We start from the raw sequence: 21,381 nt of genomic DNA on the forward strand, positions 1-21,381 counted from the left end.
GCAAATTCAGGTTAGGTGTCTTGGAGACTGGACAAATCCTTCACAAGTGCCACATGAGACCAACAATATCCAAAAAGGGAAACCTTCTCTGTAAGCAGCCATAAGAACAAAGCTCGCATCATCCTGGCCAAAACTGGGTCACCTCCATGCTTAAAGCAGTCAGTCGGGGGTGGGGGTTGGAGCATGGGGAGACAGGCAGGAAGGAGCAAGGACTGTCAATGTGCTCAGGCTGTTGATGAGTCAGTCACTTTAGGGAAAGGAGAAGGAGCACAGAATTCTGCCTTTCAAAGCACACTGGGATGACTTATACAATGTAGGACTCTGCCAGTACAAAGATAGATGGCTTCTGTAAGAGGCACAGGCAGTTATATAATTACAGCAAGAATCCTGGACAGGGTAGAAAATGCAACATAGCTCCAGAAAGTTTCCCCCATAGCTGGCACTCACAAGAATCTACGCAGCGTGGGTGTTCAAATGTACGAGGTTCATCTGGTTGATAGAAGCTCATCAGAGCTTCTCTCTGGTGTCAGCCATTATGTTGAAGAGATGTCATATTCCCTGCTATCCTAAGGCCTTTCTCCAGTGTGAAGTTTCCAATGACGAATGAGGGAGGCCCGCTGCCTGAAGGCCTTCCCACACTCACTGCACTTATATGGCCTTTCTCCAGTGTGAATCCTATTGTGCTGAACAAGTACATGTTTGTGGCTAAAGGCTTTTCCACAGTTGCTGCACACATAAGGCTTTTCACCATTATGAACTCTTTGGTGTGCAATAAGGTCAGAGCTTTGACTAAAAAATTTTCCACATGCAATGCATTCATAAGGCCTTGTTCCAGTGTGAATGCTCCAGTGTTTAATGAGTCTGTATTTATTACCAAAGTATTTCCCACATTCACTACACTCATAAGGCTTTTCTCCAGTGTGGATACTCTCATGCTGAACAAGTGTGGATTTGTGGCTGTAGGCTTTCCCACATTCACTGCACTTGTAAGGCTTCGCACCAGTGTGTACTCTCTGATGTACAATAAGGTTAGAGCTATGATTAAAAACTTTCCCACATATGCCACACTCATAAGGCATTTCTCCAGTGTGGATTCTCTGGTGCTGAGCAAGTATAGGTTTGCGGCTGAAGGTTTTCCCACATTCACCACACTCATAAGGCCTTTCTCCAGTGTGGACTCTCTGGTGTTGAACAAGTGAGTCCTTGCGGCTGAAGGTCTTCCCACATTCACTGCACTTGTACTGCTTTTGTTCACTGTGAAACGCCTGCTCACACTTGGTGTTAGTGTGTGGCTTCCGCTTATTTGCAGGGGCATGGTGCTGGAAAATGCTTGAGCTGGTTGGGAAATCCTTACAACACTTCCCTGTAATAAAAGGTATCTCTGATGTTTGGACAGGGCAGCTGTTCACTAGAAAGGCCCTACCCTCCTCTCTTCTATAGGGCTTATCTCCACAGTGCTGCTTCTGGTGCTGGCAAAGATTTGGACTGAACCAGAATTGCTTCCCACATGCCACATACATGTATGGTTTTTGCCCAGGATATATTTCCTGGTGCTCAGCCAATTGCAAAGTATCTTTTAAGTGCAGGCCACATGTCTCAGAGGGGTGGGTTTTCTGGGTAGAAGGGCCTCCCTTGGGAGTTCTGATCTGTGGCACTCCTTCTATAGAAATGCTCTGCTCCAAAGGTGTCTCCTCACCCTCCATTCCATGCCAACAACCTGAAAGCAAAGAAATACTCATGAAGTACCAACTGACATAGGTGGGAGGGGGTAGCCTCATTATAAATGTGTGTCTACTCTCTCTGCTCCCTCTGCTTCCACCACCTCTCTGCTGTCACCACCACCAGATGGACTTTGGACTTCCCAGCCTCGGAAATTAACCCTGAATGACCAGGAAACATCATCTGTAAGGAAGATGGTAACCGCCCTGAAATCTCTGTAAACCACATGGAGTGAAAAACGTAGGTTAGACAGACCAGTGTTGATATTCAGAGAGCCTCAGGATAGCTGTACACGTGGAGGTTCCTGGAGGGTGGCACTCCCGGAAAGGGCATGGAAGCTCTGCACCCCGTCCCATGTGCCTTGCCCTGTGCATCTCTTCATCCGGTGTCCATTGGTGTCCTTTATCGTATCCTTTATTAATAAGCCAGTAAAGGGCAGCAATGGAGGAACCGGCGGCAGCGGCAGCGGTGGGGGAAGCAGCAGCGGCAGGAGCGACACCCTGCAGTACAGCCCCGTCACCCAGCAGCCCGGCAGAGTCCAAGCTGACCAGAGAGGTGGCTCACCGGAGAGGCCCAAGAACCGAGGCAACCACACACGCAAGGCACTAGTGGCCAACTAAGTAGTCACTGAAGTAGCCATACCAAATTGGCAACCACAGAAACATCTTAGTCAGTCAATAGTGTAAAACCTGTGGACTGTGAAACCCCCTGCCACAATGAATAAACATCCAAGAAAAGATACCAGAAATACGAAAAATCAAGAAAGTACACCACCCAAAGATAATAAATGTCAAGCTCTAGATCCTATAGAACAAGGAGCCCTTGAAATGACTGACAAGGAATCTGGAGGGATAACTCTAAGGAAAATGAATGAGATACAAGAAAACTCAGCTACACATCATGATGAAACGAGGAAAAGTATACAGGACCTGAAAGAGGAAATGTACAAGGAAATCAATGCCCTGAAAAAAAATGTAGCAGAACTTCCAAAATGAAGAAGTTATTCAGTGAAATAAAAAAAACAACAGAGAGTTTAACCAGCAGGCTTGCAGAAGTTGAAGAGAGAACCTCTGAACTTGAAGATGGGCTGTTTGAAATAACACAAGCAGACAAAAAAAAAAAAAAAAAGAAAAAAGAATCAAAGGCATTGAAGAAAATCTGAGAGACATATCAGACAATTAAGCGCTGAAATATCCGAGTCACGGGTATTACAGAAGGGGAGGAAAAAGGAGATTGCATTGAAAACATATTCAACAAAATAGTGGCAGAAAATTTCCCAGGTATAGGAAAAATCACAGATCTTCAGATCCAGGAAGCTCAACGATCTCCAAACGTATACAATCCAAAAAGGCCTTCTCCAAGACATGTTATAGTCAAATTGGCAAAACTCAAAGACAAAGAGAGAATCTTAAAAGCTGCAAGAGAGAAGTGTCAAATCACATATAAGGGAGCCCCAATCAGGCTAACATCAGACTTTTCATCACAAACCCTAAAAGCCAGAAAGGAATGGGATGATATATTCAAAATACTAAAAGACAGAGATTGTCAGCCAAGAATACTCTACCCTGCAAGGCTATCCTTCCAAAACGAAGGGCAAATAGTATATTTCTCAGACAAACAAAAACTGTGGGAGTTCACCATCACATGACCACCCTAACAAGAAATTCTCAAGGGAGTACTTGGTTTCATTCCTGAAAAATAACTACCACTGCCATAAAAACCCAAGAAAAATCTAACCCACTAGTATAATAAAAATGGCATTCATGAAGAGAAAACAAACAAACAAAAAGGCTATCTACAACCTAAGGAACCAACAAACACAGAAAACAAACAGTAAATCAGAAAGCAAGGAACAAAAGACATCTAAGACAACCAAACAACAATCAATAAAATGCTAGGAATGAATCAACACGTTTCAATAAGAACTCTTAATGTAAAAGGCTTAAATTCCCCAATCAAAAGACACAGAATGGCTGACTGAATTAAAAAAGGAGGACCCAACTATATGCTGCCTTCAAGAGACCCACCTCACCCATAAAGATTCAGAGTGAAAGGATGAAAAAAGATTTACCATGCAAACGGAAAAGAAAAACGAGCTGGAGTAGCTATTCTTATATCTGACAAAGTAGACTTTAAACTAAAAACCATAAAAAGAGACAATGAGGGACACTACTTAATGATAAAAGGACTGATCCATCAAGAAGACATAACAATCATAAATATATATGCACCCAATGTTGGAGCAGCCAGATTTATAAAACAAACTCTATTAGATGTTAAGAAGGAAACAGACACTAATACCATAATAGCAGGGGACCTGAACACCCCACTGTCAATATTGGACAGATCATCTAGGCAAAGAATCAGCAGAGAAACACAAGATCTAAACAAGACTCTAGACCAATTGGACATGGCAGATATCTAAAGAACATTCCATCCAACAACCTCAGAATATTCATTCTTCTCATCAGCACGTGGATCATTCTCCAGGATAGATCACATATTAGGTCAAAAATCAAGTCTCAACAAATTCAAAAAAATTGGAATTATCCCATGTATTTTCTCAGACCATAATGGATTAAAACTAGAAATCAATAACAAACAAAATTCTGGAAACTATACAAACACATGGAAATTAAACAGCATTCTACTTAATGACATATGGGTCCAAGAAGAAATCAAGCAGGAAATCCAAAAGTTTATTGAAACTAATGAAAATAATGATACATCATACCAAAACCTGTGGGATACTGCAAAGCAGTATTAAGGGGGAAATTTATTGCATTAAATAGTCACCTCAAGAATGGAAAGATGGCAAGTGGACAACCTAACACTTCACCTTAAAGATCCAGAAAAACAAGAACAATCCAAACCTAAACTCAGCAGATGGAAAGAAATCATTAAGATCAGAGCAGAACTTAATAAAATTGAATCCCAAAAAACAATACAAAAGATCAATGAATCAAAAAGTTGGTTTTTTGAAAAGATAAATAAAATTGACAAACCATTAGCATGGCTAACAAAAAAAAGAAGAGAGAAGATTCAAATAACAAAAATTAGAAATGAAAAAGGTGATATTACAACTGATTCATCTGAAATACAGGAATCATTCGAGACTACTATAAACAACTATATGCCAACAAGTTTGAAAACCTGGAGGAAATGGACAAATTTCTGGACACACACAAGCTCCCAAAACTGAGCCATGAAGATGTAGAAAATCTGAACAGACCAATAACAATAAAGGAGACTGAAGCTGTTATCAGAAAGCTCCCAACAAAGAAAAGCTCAGGACCAGATGGATTCACAGCAGAATTTTACCAAACATTCAAAAAGGAATTGACACCGATTCTTTACAAACTATTCCAAAAGATTGAAACAGACACAAATCTCCCAAACTCATTCTAAGAAGCAAACATCATCCTGATACCAAAACCAGGTAAAGATATAACCAAAAAAGAAAACTACAGGCCAATATCCTTGATGAATATAGATGCAAAAACCCTCACTAAAATACTAGCAAACAGAATACAGCAAGACATACGTAAAATTATTCATCACGATCAAGTGGGATTCATCCCAGGGATGTAAGGTTGGTTCAACAAACGCAAATCAATAAATGTGATACACCATATTAATAAAATCAAACAAAAGGACCATATGATCATCTCTATAGATGCTGAAAAAGCATTGATAAAATTCAACACTCATTCATGACAAAGACTCTCTATAAGTTAGGTATAGACGGAAAGTATCGCAACATAATCAAAGCTATATATGATAAACCCACTGCCAATATCATTCTGAATGGGGAAAAGCTGAAAGCTTTTCCTTTAAGAACAGGAACTAGACAAGGATGCCCACTCTCACCACTCCTATTCAACATAGTATTGGACGTACTAGCCAGAGCAATCAGAGAAGAGAAGGAAATAAAAGGCATCCATATTGGAAAAGATGAAGTCAAACTGTCCCTGTTTGCAGATGACCTGATCCTATATATCGAACAGCCTAAAACCTCCAAAAAAAACTCTTGGAATTGATAAACGATTTCAGCACAGTAGCAGGATACAAAATCAACACACAAAAATCAATAGCATTTTTATTCTCCAATAGTGAACATGCAGAACGAGAAATCAAGAAAGCCTGCCCATTTACAATAGCCACCAAAAAAATAATATACTTAGGAATTGAGTTAACCAAGGAGGTGAAAAATTTCTATAATGAGAACTACAAACCACTGCTGAGAGAAATTAGAGATACAAGAAGATGGAAAGATATCCCATGCTCTTGGATTGGAAGAATCAACATAGTGAAAATGTCCATACTACCCAAAGTGATATACAAATTCAATGCAATCCCCATCAAAATTCCAATGACATTTTTCTCAGAAATGGAAAGAACTATCCAGACATTTATATGGAATAACAAAATACCACACATAGCCAAAGCAATGCTGAGCAAAAAAAATAAAGCTGGAGGCATAACACTACCTGACTTTAAGGTATACTACAAAGCTATAATAACCAAAACAATATGGTACTGGCATAAAAACAGACACACTGATCAATGAAATAGAATAGAGAATCCAGAAATCAACCCACACACCTACAGCTATCTGATCTTTGACAAAGGCACCAAGCCTATACACTGGGGAAGAGACTGCCTCTTTAGCAATTGGTGCTGGGAGAACTGGATATCAATATGCAGGAGAATGAAACTAGACCCATACCTTTCACCATACAGTAAACTCAACTCAAAATGGATTAAAGAATTAAACATATATACATCCTGAAACAATAAAACTTCTTAAAGAAAACATAGGAGAGACACTTCAGGAAATAGGACTGGACACAGACTTCATGAATACGACCCCAAAAGCATGGGCAACCAAAGGAAAAATAAACAAATGGGATTATATCAAACTAAAGAGCTTCTGCTCAGAAAAAGAAACAATTCACAGAGTTAAAAGACAACCAACAGAGTGGGAGAAAATATTTGCAAAATATACATCTGACAAAGGATTAATAAGCAGAATATACAAGGAACTCAAACAACTTTACAAGAAAAAAACAAGCAACCCAATTCAAAAATGGGCAAAAGAGCTAAGTAGGCATTTCTCTAAGGAAGATATACAAATGCCCAACAGACAGATGAAAAAATGCTCAACATCACTCAGCATCCAGGAAATGCAAATCAAAACTACACTGAGATACCATCTCACCCCAGTTAGGAGGGCTAAAATCCAAAAGACTCTGAACGATAAATGCTGGCGAGGTTGCGGAGAAAAAGGAACTCTCATACATTGTTGGTGGGACTGCAAAATGGTGCAGCCTCTGTGGAAAATGGTACGGAGGTTCCTCAAACAATTGCAGATAGATCTGCCATATGACCCAGCTATCCCACTGCTGGGAATATACCCAGAGGAATGGAAATCATCAAGTCGAAGGTATACCTGTTCCCCAATGTTCATTGCAGCACTCTTTACAATAGCCAAGAGTTGGAACCAGCCCAAATGTCCATCATTGGATGAGTGGATATGGAAAATGTGGTATATCTACAGAATGGAATACTACTCAGCTATAATAACGAATGAAATACTGCCATTTGCAACAACATGGATGGACCTTGAGAGAATTATATTAAGTGAAACAAGTCAGGCACAGAAAGAGAAATACCACATGTTCTCACTTATGGGAGCTAAAAATAAATAAATAAATTCACACACACACACACACACACACACACACACACACACACACACACACACACACACAACCGGGGGGCGGGGGAAGAAGACACAACAACTACAATTCCTTGAAGTTGATACGACAAGCAAACAGAAAGGATACTGTTGGGTGGGAGGGGGGAGAGGGAGGAGGGAGGGGGGTTTCAGTAATGGGCCACAATAATCAACCACATTGTATATCGACAAAATAAAATTTAAAAAAAAAATAAATGAATACATGTGTGTCTAACACAACTAAGATCACTGTCATAGAACTGCTGTCAGGACAAAGAGCCCAAGCTCAAGTTGAACAAAGGTCTGCTGTGCAGTAGTCGGCATCTAAAGGTCATATAATGGAGGAGACCTCAACTGGCAGAGGACACAAATGTAAGGCACAGCATGGGAAGAAGAGACAGGGTCATCAATGAAGTCATTCACGATCGGATTTCGTTGGCTGCCGGGGACAGGGGAGAGTCATGCAGAAGGGTATGCCATTCCTAAGAAAATCAAGTTGCCATTGAGTAGCTGGTGTTTAAGGACTGTTTAAATGTGCTTGTATGTGCACATTTCAAGACACATTACATATAGGCCAATGTTGGAGAGCACTGCAAAGGGATCAATGGAGAACAACAAGTGAGATGTGGAGGCAGAGGTGTGGAATAGGCAGGGGTGTGGAATATCCAGAGGCCAAAGGTCAGAGCATAAAAGACGAATGTGTAAATGGAAAAGTAGACAAAAATGAAGTGTGGCCAGTAACTGTGGCACTAAAACAACTGTGGGCACAGAGAGGTTACGGAATAATTTGAGCTCAGCCCTGACATCACACCTCCCACTCAGCTCCCACTCACCAGGACCACATCCACCTAGAGTCTCTCTGGCAATGGCTGGAGTCATGTCCACCCAGTTAGGTATGCAGGGCTCATTGCCCAGCTCCAGTGAGGCAGCTATATGGGACATGGAAGATGCATGTCCTAAGGGAAAGATAAAACAGGTGAATGCCCAGCACCAGATTGGATGACCAACTCCACAGAAAAGAAAACTAAATATTATTAAAAAAAATTTCAGAGTAGGGTCTTGTAGGAATAGCCCAATGGTCCCAAGATGTAGTGACCATACTCATCCTTGCAATTCCTGGCACAGCGGATTACAGAAAATGTCAGCTAGAGGAAGGGGACAGAGTCTTGGGCACAGAGATGCCATGGAGATGAACAGAGGTGTCCAATTAAGGAGAGGACAAGAAAGGCAGACTTGTCACTGGGCTGACTGTAGGATGCTTGACTCCTGGATCCATCCCTACAAGTCTTTGGAACAGCAGATCTTGGGACTGCTCAGGAGCAGGAGGTAGGAGTGCACACAGCCCAGGCCCAGCATTCACAGCACCTACTCCAGGGATATGGGAAAGGAGGCAATGCCCATGGCTCTGTTGTAGAAAAGACAGGGCTTCCCTGGGAAAAAGAGGAAGGGCAGTATCCAGTCAAGGGGTGGGTGTGACGGCCTTACCTAGAGAAGCCATAAGTGCAACGTTCTCCAACATCACATCTCGGTACAGGCATCTCTGAGCCTTATCAAGAAGCTGCCACTCCTCCTGGGAGAAATAAATAGCCACGTCTTCAAAGTTCACCTGCCCCTGCCACAATGGGGGGAGTGGAGTCCATGAGTAGCCTCTTTCCCAAGGACCCCACCCATGCCCCCACACATCTCCATCTGGTACACTCTTCTATCTAGCTCCTCAACTCAGAGGAAATACTGGGTGCCATTGGTGTCTGCTCTCTCCTTGGGGTCCCACTGATCACTGTGTCCACCCACAGCAACAGGCAGATGGACAGAAAGGCACTATCTGAGCTCTGGGCCTGTCATACAGGGTCTCACCCTTCTGCTGGTTAATTCCCCTGGGGTAACTAAGATCTTGTGTACCTGACAAACAAAGTTGGATTTATCTTCTCCCTTAAGCTCATTACCAGGGACCAGGGGCTATTAGTCTACACTCTTTCTACATGCACATCATTCTTTGGATCACATCTGTCTCACAGTTCTGGCCCTCTACCCAGTCAGTAGCTTCCACCATCGTTTTCCTGCTCACTAATAGCACTATCACTGTGATGGGAAGATTCTCCTCCTAAATCCCAGTCTACATATCATCTTCTACCCTTGGATGTCTCTACAGGACTCCAGTCCTGTGTGTCCAGCAGCCCACTTGACACCTCCACTCAGTGTTCTCTGGAACACCTCAGACTCTTCATATGGCCAGAAATAAACTTCATTTCCACACTAATAGTTACTTTTGCCAACGACTTGCCCATCTCAGCTGGCAGAGCTTCTACCCTTTCGGCTGATAAGGCTGAAAACCTTGGCATTATCTCTTTTTCTCTCTCACCACAGCAAACCTGATCCAGTTACTTCCCCCATCTACTATGGCCCATCTATTATGACCAATCACCTGAAATACAGTAGACTCCTCCCTATTCTTCTTGCCTCCACCATAACTTCCCCAACTTCCACCAAACAGTCTGTTTTCTACCTGGCATCTAGAGAGAGAGCTGTTAAGACCTGGACCACATTACCTCCCTCCTCTGCTCCATATTTCCCATGGCCACATCACCCTCTGAATAGAGACCCAGCTCCTGAGCCAGCCATTTCAGGCTTGACTCCTGCCCCTCTGCTCTTGGTTCCTACCACACACATGGCAGACACCTGCAGTTTCTTGAAAACTCCCATCTCAGTTTCACTCCAACTATTTTCACATGTTGGTTGCTGTGCATGGAACAACCTTCTAACCTCATTCCAGTGTTACCAGAAATGGGAACCCCTCCACAGAACCCCTGACCTTGACTCAGGACCCTGGGATTGAGGTTTTTCCAGGATCCTTACACCCAAGAGATCAAAGAATAGCAGGAAACTGTTCTATATGACATCACAATCCTGGAGAACATGTGGGTGGGGGTGGGATCAGTGAAAGCATCCTCCCCTCACCTGTATAGGGTCCATAATTACTTCTGAGTTCATGGAAACCTGTGGGAAAAGCAAGATTGTGAGGCAAGCAATCATGAAGAAGCCCTAAGGATCCAGGTCTGTCTCCTATTCCTGCCCTTCTACAAAGTGACCTGGGGCTGACTGTCTACCCTCTATGCCTGTCTTCAGGAATGCCTCTTAACAACCGTGTTGCCTTGGATTAGTTCTCAATCTTACTGCGCCCCACTGTCCTCATCACTCTTATTCCTACCCAAAGTTGTTCTCAGATCGTGTCCCTCCTCTGTTCAGAACTTTCCATGGTTCCCATCACTCTCAGAATAGAAGCCCCAGCTGATCAGGCTGATATTCCAGGTGTGACTCCTCCTCACACGCTCTGATCCTTTCAGACAGCAAAGACCCCAGGTTCCCAAATGTTCCAGTTGTGTCACACGGACGTACGGGGTTGGGCTGCAATAACCCGAGAAGCCCCCCATTCGAGGCTTTAAGATTTAGAGATGGGTGTCGGGGCGAGAAGCCGGAGACACAGAACCCACCTGCACCGGTTCCATCAGCGCAGCCACCGCCATTGGAGCCTGTGAACTAGGAAATGGGGGCGATATTTACTGGGATCTGGGTTCCGCGATACAGGGCCTGGCCCACCGGCCGGATCACTCGTGCGGCGCCACCGCCGACCCTCAGGCCCGAAACTGCTCAAAGAAGACAACACCTTCTCTCATGTTTTCCCTTTTCTGTCACCTCGGGTCCCACACTGCGCGCCGAAGTCTGACCTGGTAAATTAATTCAAAAGCAACCAAAATGTCCGCCCGAGGAGGGAATAGGAAGTCCCGCCCCGGCGTCTTCCGCTGGAACGGAAACGACTTTTTCGTGGACCCTCATTGGCCCAGCGTTGCCAGGCTTCTGGGTAATGTAGTTCTCACCGCAACAACCATGGTGAGGAAATCCCGTAGGATCTCCAGGGCAAAGGCCCAACCACGTTGGTGGAAATGGTCTCTAGAGTCTCTAAGATTTAGGCGGATCTTCGCTTCCTCTTAGAGGAGCGCGTCTATATTTCTGGTGAGTGTCGCCTGTAACATATCACAGAAATGTTTAGAGACATGTTATTTCAGGCTTCCTCACACGGAGAATGCTGGTCAAAAAACTAAACGGACACAACGTAAGTTGTCATTCAGACTTTTTTTTTTCTTTTTTTTTCTTTTTGTCACTCAGTCTTCTATAGCTGGGAGCTAAACAATATTATGTTGTTTTCAAATACAGGTCGCCTGAGGTTCTACAGCTAGTTTTGTGTGCCTCAGCGTTTTGGGTCATGCACATGAAAGAAAAGACTTCAGACCCCGCAATGGCCTCTGAAACACGGAGTAGGGATGTTGGACAGCCTTGAAGTGTGTGGAGAACGCTTGTGTCTCTGGTTACCTCAGAAAATATTTCTCCTGCCTATATAGTCAGTGACTGTCAAACTCAGCGAGGAACACTCTTTTTTAAGATAATACGAAGGTACTTCAAACAGTTTGTGGAAGGATTTGTATTACGTTACAATTTTATTTTTCCATGCATTCCATATTCCTTATACAGAGAGATGTATTCAATAATTTTTAGGTATCTTACAGGTATCTGAAAAGATGGAAGATCTACCAAATGTCATTTGGCAATGAAAAGGGCAACGGGAACAGTTTCTGTGTAGAAGTAAAACCAGCAAACTAAATTTCTATACACCACAAAAATGTCTTTTCAAAAGTGTGGCGTAGGCGCCGCTCGGGGCACCCCTCCCCCGCGGCCGGCCGTTTCCCGGCATGCTCCGCGGAGGAAGAGACGGAGTTGACAATAACAGACCCAGCCGCCGCCGTGTCCGCGGCCCTGCCGAGCTCTCGGCGCTGCCTCGGGGTCCTCCGGTCTCCCGGGCCCCTCGGCTCTGACCGGTCGCGGCCTCCTGTTCTCCGGCCCCCGATCCAGAGCCGAGGGGCCTGATCGCGTCCCTGCACGCCCCGACCGCTCCCTCCCGCCCGGAGTTTGGGGACCGCGGCGGGCGGGCGCCCGGGACGCCGACGGTTGTGTCGGTTGGCGGTGCCGAATGGGCGGTTGGTAGCCGCCGCCGAGGACAAGGCGGCGGCGGAAGATGGTGCCGGGTGCCGCCGGCGAAGGAGGAGGCGCAGCCTGGTCTATGAGTTTAACCATTTATGCCATTCAGTTGCTAATATCAAGCAAAGCAAACACAAGCCAGTCTTAATCTGCTTTCAAAGAAAAGTGCCTTTTCACAGTGCCTGACGTAAGCATATCAGAGGGGGAGGTATAAGCTCACAGCATCCAGAGAAATCATCATGAAGTTATATGTATTTCTGGTCAACACTGGAACTACTCTAACATTTGACACCGAACTTACAGTGCAAACTGTGGCAGATCTGAAGCATTCCATTCAAAGCAAATACAAGATTGCTATTCAGCACCAGGTGCTGGTGGTCAATGGAGGAGAATGCATGGCTGCAGATCGAAGAGTATGCACCTACAGTGCTGGGACGGACACAAATCCAATTTTTCTTTTTAACAAAGAAATGATCTTATGTGATCGCCCACCTGCTATGCCTAAAACTACATTTTCAACAGAAAATGACATGGAAATAAAAGTTGAAGCATCTCTTATGATGCCTGCAGTTTTTCACACTGTCGCTTCAAGGACACAACTTGCAGTGGAAATGTATGAAGTTGCCAAGAAACTTTGTTCTTTTTGTGAAGGTCTTGTCCATGATGAACATCTTCAGCACCAAGGCTGGGCTGCAATCATGGCCAATCTGGAGGACTGTTCAAATTCATACCAAAAGCTACTTTTCAAGTTTGAAAGTATTTATTCAAATTATCTGCAATCCATAGAAGACATCAAGTTCAAACTTACTCATTTAGGAACTGCAGTTTCTGTAATGGCCAAGATTCCACTGTTGGAGTGTCTAACCAGACATAGTTGCAGGGAATGTTTGGGGAGACTGGATTCTTTACCTGAACATGAAGCAGATAAGGCTGAGACGAAAAGATCCACTGAACTGGTGCTCTCTCCTGATATGCCTACAAAAACTAACAAATCCTTGTTAACCTCATTTCACAAGTCAGTGGAACATGTAGCCCCAGATGCTACAGATGCTGAAAGTAGAAAAGAAGTTAGGGAGTCTTGTCAGAGTACTGTCCAGCACGATGAGACTTCAGCAGATGCTAAGGACGATGATCTGCCCTTTTTCAATGTTTCTTTGTTAGACTGGATAAATGTTCAAGATAGACCTAATGACGTGGAATCTTTGGTTAGAAAGTGCTTTGATTCTATGAGCAGGCTTGGCCCACGGATTATTCGACCATTTATAGCAGAATGCCGTCAAACTATTGCCAAACTTGATAATCAGAATATGAAAGCCATTAAAGGGCTTGAAGATCGCCTGTACGCCCTGGACCAGATGATAGCTAGCTGTGGCCGGCTGGTGAATGAACAGAAAGAGCTCGCTCAGGGATTTGTAGCTAATCAGATGAGAGCTGAAAACTTGAAGGATGCGTCTGTATTACCTGATTTGTGCCTGAGTCATGCAAATCAGTTGATGATTATGTTGCAAAATCATAGAAAATTGTTGGATATTAAACTGAAGTGTACCACTGCCAAACAAGAGCTAGCTAATAATCTACATGTCAGACTGAAGTGGTGTTGCTTTGTAATGCTTCATGCTGATCAAGATGGAGAGAAATTGCAAGCTTTGCTCCGCCTCGTTATAGAGCTGTTAGAGTCAAAATTGTTGAAGCTCTTAGTACAGTTCCTCAGATGTACTGCTTAGCTGTTGTTGAGGTTGTAAGGAGAAAAATGTTCATAAAACACTACAGGGAGTGGGCTGGTGCTTTAGTCAAAGATGGAAAACAATTATATGAAGGAGAAAAGTCAAAAAGGGAATCCTTTGGGAAATTAATTAGGAAATCATTTTTAAGAAATCGTCTGTTTAGGGGACTGGACTCCTGGCCCCCTTCCTTTTGTACTCAGAAGCCTCGAAAGTTTGACTGTGAGCTTCCAGATATTTCATTAAAAGATTTACAGTTTCTGCAATCATTTTGTCCTTCAGAAGTTCAGCCATTCCTTAGGTGTCCTTTACTTTGTGACTTCGAACCTCTACACCAGCATGTACTCGCTTTACATAATTTGGTAAAAGCAGCACAAAGTTTGGATGAAATGTCACAGACCATTACAGATCTACTGAGTGAACAAAAGGCATCCCCACAGTCTGCTTCTTCACCAAGGGCAGAAAGTGCAACAGAAATTACAACTACTACCTCACCAAGAATTCCTCCTCCACTCACCATTCAGGATCCCTTATGTCCTGCAGTATGTCCCTTAGAAGAATTATCTCCAGATAGCATTGATGCACATACATTTGATTTTGAAACTATCCCCCATCCAAACATAGAACAAACTATTCACCAAGTTTCTTTAGACTTGGATTCATTAGCAGAAAGTCCTGAATCAGATTTTATGTCTGCTGTGAATGAGTTTGTTATAGAAGAAAATTTATCATCTCCTAATCATATAAGTGATCCACAAAGTCCAGAAATGATGGTGGAATCACTTTACTCATCAGTTATCAATGCAATAGACAGTAGACACATGCAGGATTCAAATATATGTGGTAAAGAGGATTTTGGAGATCATGCTTCTTTGAATGTCCAGTTGGAAAAATGTAGAGTTGTTGCCCAAGACTCTCACTTCAGCATAAAAACCATCAAGGAAGACCATTGCCACTTGAGGACATTTGTGCAAAAAGAAAAGTGTGACTTCTCAAATTCTTTAAAATGTGCAGCAGTAGAAATAAGAAACATTATTGAAAAAGTAAAATGTTCTCTGGAAATAACACTAAAAGAAAAACATCAAAAAGAACTACAGTGTCTAAGAAATGAATATGAAAGTAAACCTGGTGCACCGATAAAGGAGAGTGAAGAAAATGAAAACAAAATTAAAAAATTGAAAGGGGACTTAGTATGCCTTGAGGAGGTTTTACAAAATAAAGATAATGAATTTGCTTTGGTTAAACATGAGAAAGAAGCTGTCATCTGTCTGCAGAATGAAAAGGATCAGAAGTTGTTAGAGATGGAAAATATAATGCACACTCAAAATTGTGAAATTAAAGAATTGAAGCAGTCACGAGAGTTGGTGTTAGAAGACTTAAAAAAGCTCCATGTTGAAAATGATGAGAAGATGGAGTTATTGAGGGCAGAACTTCAGTGCTTAGAGCAAAGTCATCTAAAGGAATTAGAGGACATGTTGCACGTCAGGCATAACCAGGAGTTTGAGAAAGTTATGACAGACCACAAAGTTTCTTTGGAGAAATTAAAAAAGGAAAATCAACAAAGAATTGATCAAATACAGGAATCTCATGCCACAATTATCAGTGAAAAAGAACAACAGCTACAGGAATTAAAACTCAAGTTTTCTGATTTGTCCGACATGAGATGCAAGTTAGAGGTTGAACTTGCATTGAAGGAAGCAGAAACTGATGAAATAAAAATTTTGCTAGAAGAAAGCAGAGCCCAGCATAATGAGACCTTGACATCTCTCATTGAACAGGAGACAGAAAATTTGAGAATAGAAATAAGTAAACTAAACCAAAAGTTCAGGATAACAATGAAAACTATCAAGTGGGTTTGGCAGAGCTAGGAATTTTAATGACAATTGAAAAGGATCAGTGCATTTCAGAGTTAATTAGTAGGCATGAAGAAGAATCTAACAAGCTTAAAGCTGAGTTAAACAAAGTGACATCTTTACATTACCAAGCATTTGAAATAGAAAAAAACCTAAAAGAGCAAGTAGTTGAACTGCAGAGTAAAGTGGAATCAGAATTAAGTGCTCTTGAGAAACAAAAAGATGAAAAAAATCACTCAACAAGAAGAGAAATATGAAGATATTATCCAGAACCTTGAGAAAGACAAAGAGAAATTGGTCATGAGCCTCGAACAAGACAGAAAACAGTTAATTCAGAAGCTTAATTGTGAAAAGGGTGAAGCTATTCAGACTGCCCTGAAAGAATTTAAACTGGAGAGAGAAGTTGTTGAGAAAGAATTATTAGAAAAAGTTAAACATCTTGAGAATCAAATAGCAAAATGGTAAGAATTAAGTCTGTTGTTATAAAATTAAAACATTCAAATGTTCTATGTGTAAACATAGTACATTGATTTACTCATTTACCTTAGGTAAATGTAGCAATTGGGATATTTTCATGAAACAAAAACTTTTAATTTCTAAGTAGTGTATATTGCAAACATTATAAAAATAACATACTATAAACCCATTAATGCCTTTCAAAAATGATTCAGCATTCTGGATTTTCAGAGAAATGCTTTTTTGAAAATTTGAAATGTTTTGAGGAACTTTTATCTAATTCATAAATTTATTATTTATGGTTTTTTCTAAATTCTTCAGTTGAAAATTGCTTATTTTCGTTCTCTTTAAATTTAGTATGTATGTATTAACGACTTTAAAAGTTTCCTCTGAGCAAAGTTTCCTCTTTGGTATGTTAAGCAAAGGTTGTGTCATAGATTGCGAATATGTAGAGTGTTCATCATTGTTATTTTCTTAATATTACAATTTCAGTTATTTCCTCTGTAGTTTGAAAGATAATGTTTTTAAATTCCAGGTTTGATACTTTGGTCGTGGGTTGATTTTTGTTGTTGTTGTTTTTGCATTTTTGTTATTGCTACTGTCTGATGTTACTGCCTTTTGAAAGAACCACAGAAGATGGTTTTTAGTATTTCTACTTTGTAAAAATTTATGCAGGGGTTTTATGGCCCAATAAACAGTTTCTAGATCACACACACACAAAAAAAGTGTGGCATAAGATTATTTGAGGCCAAAAATAGTAAATGTAATGGAAATACACATATACAGAAAATAAATATCTTAACATAATACTCAAGGCCAAACAAGGTTGAAAGAAGGTGAAAAGTCTGCGATGAAAGAAGAAATGAGGGTGAAGAGAGGTGCCTCTTTTGATTAAAGTAACTGCTCATTTCTGTGTTAAACATGATTATAGCTCCTTATGGAATTAGTATGATGAAACTCTAATGAGTAACTTTCGTAACATAAATTGAAAGGAGGCTGATGATTGCACAACATTGTGAATGTTCTAAATGCCATTGAATTGCATACTTTAAAATAGTAAAAATGGTATATTTTATTTTATGTATATTTTATCATATATTTTATCAATAATAGTGATGATAATAAAATACTATAAAAAATGGAAGAAGGCTAATTGCTTAATGTTTTAAATCTTTTATATTTTTAAGAGGAAAGTAAAATGTATTTGCAACCTTATACTCTAACGTATTAAATATTTGTAATTTTTAGGTTAAATATATGCTTTTCGAGCTAGAAGAGGAAGAAATTGGAATATAAATAAATAATCATTAAAGGTAAAATAATGGTAAAAGAAATAGAAAAAGAGAGACAACAAAAACAAAAACAAAGAAACCCCCCCACACAACATCAGATATGTCTATAGCCCTAAGTGAATATGGAATAAATGCGCAAACAAGCAGTCAGTAATTTTTGATGGAATGAAACACCCTTCACAAAGGATTTTCTTTGCCTTAGTGAATTTCCACAGGAGACTTTGAATTTTAATTGAAAACCTGACTATCATTCTATGGTGATTCCCCCTCACCCCCCTGCTACCGCATCAGTGAGAAGAGAATTATGTTGTGGTTTGGAATGTCCAGAATTTGCTTTAGTCCTCATGTGTGAACGTTATGAGGCCCTTGACCCAACGAAATTGCCTGAGATGTCATCAGGAAACTGCAGGTCAGCAACATGTCCTTGTTAGTAAGGTGAGAGTGGAGTAAGACAACATAAAGGGGTAAGACCGTGAGTGATAATAATTATAACAATAACTGACATTTACTAATCATGTCTGTTTCCTAGACATTGCATCCTACATTTTACGGGCATGATGCTCAACATCCTAAACTGCACAACAGCCTTGTGAAGTGAATTTTTCACCCAGATTAATATGAGAAAGCTGAGGCTTCAAAGGGTCCATGACTTGCTGTCAGTCATGACTGATAAGTGGCATAGTTGAAAATGGAGTCCAAAGAGCCATGAGTAACTGCTTCCTAACATGGCCTCCTACTCAAGATCATCTGTCTGGCTGACTTCAGGGCCCTTTCTGTGTTGGAGAAATGAGGCCGTAAAAAATTCAACTGCCGAGGAAACTGACATGAGGACGAGAATAAGTCTGGCCCTTTCTTTGTCCTAGAAAAATGAGCCTTCAGCTTCCTTTATTCCATAAACGTGTTTACTGAATGCTGACCAAGAAATCTGAACAGGAAAAGCCTTGCTGACCCACAGATAGAGAGTCCAAGGGCAGAGCTGTTATTGCCTGAGCCTCAGTTCATCATCCCAACCATCCACATGTCTTGCCACCTCTGCTTCCTAATATGTCCCAGATCATCCTCTTCTCAACACCTCCAGCTCCACCCCTAGTGGGCTGGTCTACCAGATTACATTCCTGAAGTACACAACAACCTCAGCCTTGTCTTCTATGTCAGTTCTTTCTTCACCTCAGGTCTTTCTCCATATATCATGCAGAAGGAGATTTCAAAACAAATCAGTTTCTATTTGGAAAACTCAGGAGCACCTTAGTGACTAGAGGGAGAAGGGCCTGAGTTTCCCTTGTTACCTACCCTCTAGATTTTAGCCTCAAAGTTAGTAATGTAACCCATCTGCAGTGTATCCACCGGAATTTCTATGTTGTCTTGGTTCTCAGAGTCACTGCTGCTGTCTTGTTTCTGGGAATTCTTCCTCAGCAGAGAAGTTGGGTAATGCCTCTAAGTTAGCCCACTTTCTAACTTGCACCTCATCTCTCCTTTACAGCAAGAACTAAAAGCATTTCTTGCCAAACCTAGAAGGCCAGTGAACAGATTTAAAAGCTGTGTTACAGATTTGGTGCTACTCTTCATGAATCATGAAATCTCAGTGAGAGTCCAAGTCCACTGCCCAACACAAGAGAGCATAGCTATGTGCCTTTTATGTGAGGGTAGAATCTTGTTGCGTTTAGGGAAACTGTTTAATCCAAGATATAGGTGGATGGTGTCCAAATAAGAATTCCCTAGGAAAAATCTGATATAGCTCCTATTCTACATAAAGTCAATGATTTTGTTATCCTTTGCTTTGAAAATGGAATATCTAAGTTTTCTCAACCCTGAGACAGAAGCCAAGCCAAGGAAGCACAAAGGAGCAGGACTTCATTGAAGAAGCCCTAAAGATCACTAAAGAGTGGCCCATTGCATTTCAGAATCTATTTAAAAAAAACACATGCACACAATAATTGTACTGGTCTATCCACATCCTTATTAGTTGCATCTCATCAGGCGTATATTCTAGGCCACATATCGTAAATACAGCTCTAAATTCTAGTCATTATCCTCACACAATTCTAATAAAGTAAGAGGAAAAGAATTTATGAGATTCAAATGAGTACAAACTGCAAAACAGGCAAAGCTGTGTGAGAAAACAGAATGCTTAAGTCAGAAATGCCAGAATTTAGACCTCCTTGGTGGGTTCATGATTCACAGGAAGGGTTACAGAGATGCTGGGATTCTGACAGTGTTCTTCTCTTGATTGGGGTGCTGGTTTCACAGATGTGTTAACCTTGGGGATATTCGTTGAGATGGACAACTATGATATGTTAATTTTTGTTAATATCATTTGGGAATTAAAATTTACCAAAAGTTTATGTTAACAAACCTCAAGTGTCCACTGAAAACTGTTATGCAATTCTATTAATTCTCCCCAATCTTTCCTGCTCATTTTTTATTCACAGATTCTACTTTCTATTCCTGTTTCATACTCTTTGTCTAACTTATGCTCAGTTACAAACCTCATGTCATTTTTTAAATTAAATTTTATTTTATTTATTTTTGGTGGCTGGCTGGTTCATTTTTATTTTAGAAAAATAAATTAAGGGAGGAAGTTTCCAGTGTGTAGCCACCCCACGACTGACAAAGGTAGGTTCAGGAGCACTTTCATTTTCTTCTCTCCCCCCAAATGTAAAAGAAAGTATCCTAATGTAGTCAAAAGCCAGCATACCATGCGAGTTCTGACTCCTGTCCCCTCTTGATAGCTAAAGTGATTTGCCCCTACTGTTTTCCATTTTGTCTTTCTGTTATCTCTTTGTGATATTCCCATGAGGCATTTTACTAGGCGTTCCACTGATGTCTTTATTGTTTTACCACCTATGTAGATTTCCTGAAATGACATACTGTTTATTATTGCCAGATTCTGAATTTTCTATAGATTGTATTATACTATATGAATGACTAGAATCTGTAACATGTTCATTAGATTCATCCACAGAGGCTCATTTCATGGTGGTGAGCTAATTTTCATGACTTAACGGTAACTAATTCAGCAATTGATCCAGAATCTCCTCCTCTAAAAGGTATTCTCAAGGAAGTGAGACATCTCTTCCTGTACTTGGCTTAAGAAGGGGGAATTCCTCTACGCATTGTTCCACTCCTGTCAGTGGGTCCATGGCCACTGTGGCAGTGACAAAGAACTTGGATCTCTCTATCCTACCATGTTTTCAATTCCAATATCGACTCCCCTCCTCCTTTTCATAATCAGCTAGTACTGAACACTAAGTTCCAGAAAGTCCAGGAAGGAGAGAATACTTCTGTCTTGTTCTCATAAGTAATCCCAAGGATGTAAGGAAGTCATCACTCAGCCCACAAGTGGAAGAGATTGGAGAAGAATCAGGGAAATGAGACTGACACAAAAGAACTGTAGTCGGGTACGGAATGTAGTGGAACAGCACTTAATAAAGGCTTGGCATCTTTTTTATCGACAGCTGCCTGTTGTCAACAACAATCCACGATCCTACACACCTTTGAGTAGCTGCTTTTGTATTTACTTGGAAATGGACGGGCAGTGGGAACACAGAGTAGGAAGGAATGAAGGGGAGAGA

General features: G+C 41.3%; 2 protein-coding genes across 2 annotated transcripts; one reads left to right on the forward strand and one right to left on the reverse strand.

Annotated features, from left to right (window-relative positions):
• Positions 1 to 32: 32 nt before the first annotated feature.
• Positions 33 to 11,169, reverse strand: ZNF772 (zinc finger protein 772). Its single transcript, XM_063089560.1, has 5 exons — positions 10,948 to 11,169; positions 10,415 to 10,453; positions 8,945 to 9,071; positions 8,293 to 8,415; positions 33 to 1,717 (listed from the first exon to the last, which is right to left on the reverse strand). Exons 1-5 carry the CDS (start codon positions 10,978 to 10,980, stop codon positions 567 to 569), a joined length of 1,473 nt encoding a protein of 490 aa, XP_062945630.1. The 5' UTR covers positions 10,981 to 11,169; the 3' UTR covers positions 33 to 566.
• Positions 11,170 to 12,670: 1,501 nt separating this feature from the next.
• Positions 12,671 to 17,806, forward strand: LOC134373209 (RB1-inducible coiled-coil protein 1-like). The gene is given in 5 exon segments (XM_063090768.1): positions 12,671 to 14,155; positions 14,158 to 16,029; positions 16,032 to 16,288; positions 16,290 to 16,522; positions 17,766 to 17,806. Coding segments are annotated over 5 exon segments (3,816 nt in total). The 5' UTR covers positions 12,671 to 12,726; the 3' UTR covers positions 17,791 to 17,806.
• The last annotated feature ends 3,575 nt before the right edge of the window (positions 17,807 to 21,381 follow it).

This window comes from Cynocephalus volans, chromosome 3 (assembly GCF_027409185.1).
Source record: "Cynocephalus volans isolate mCynVol1 chromosome 3, mCynVol1.pri, whole genome shotgun sequence".
In the NCBI taxonomy this organism is placed as follows: domain Eukaryota; kingdom Metazoa; phylum Chordata; class Mammalia; order Dermoptera; family Cynocephalidae; genus Cynocephalus; species Cynocephalus volans.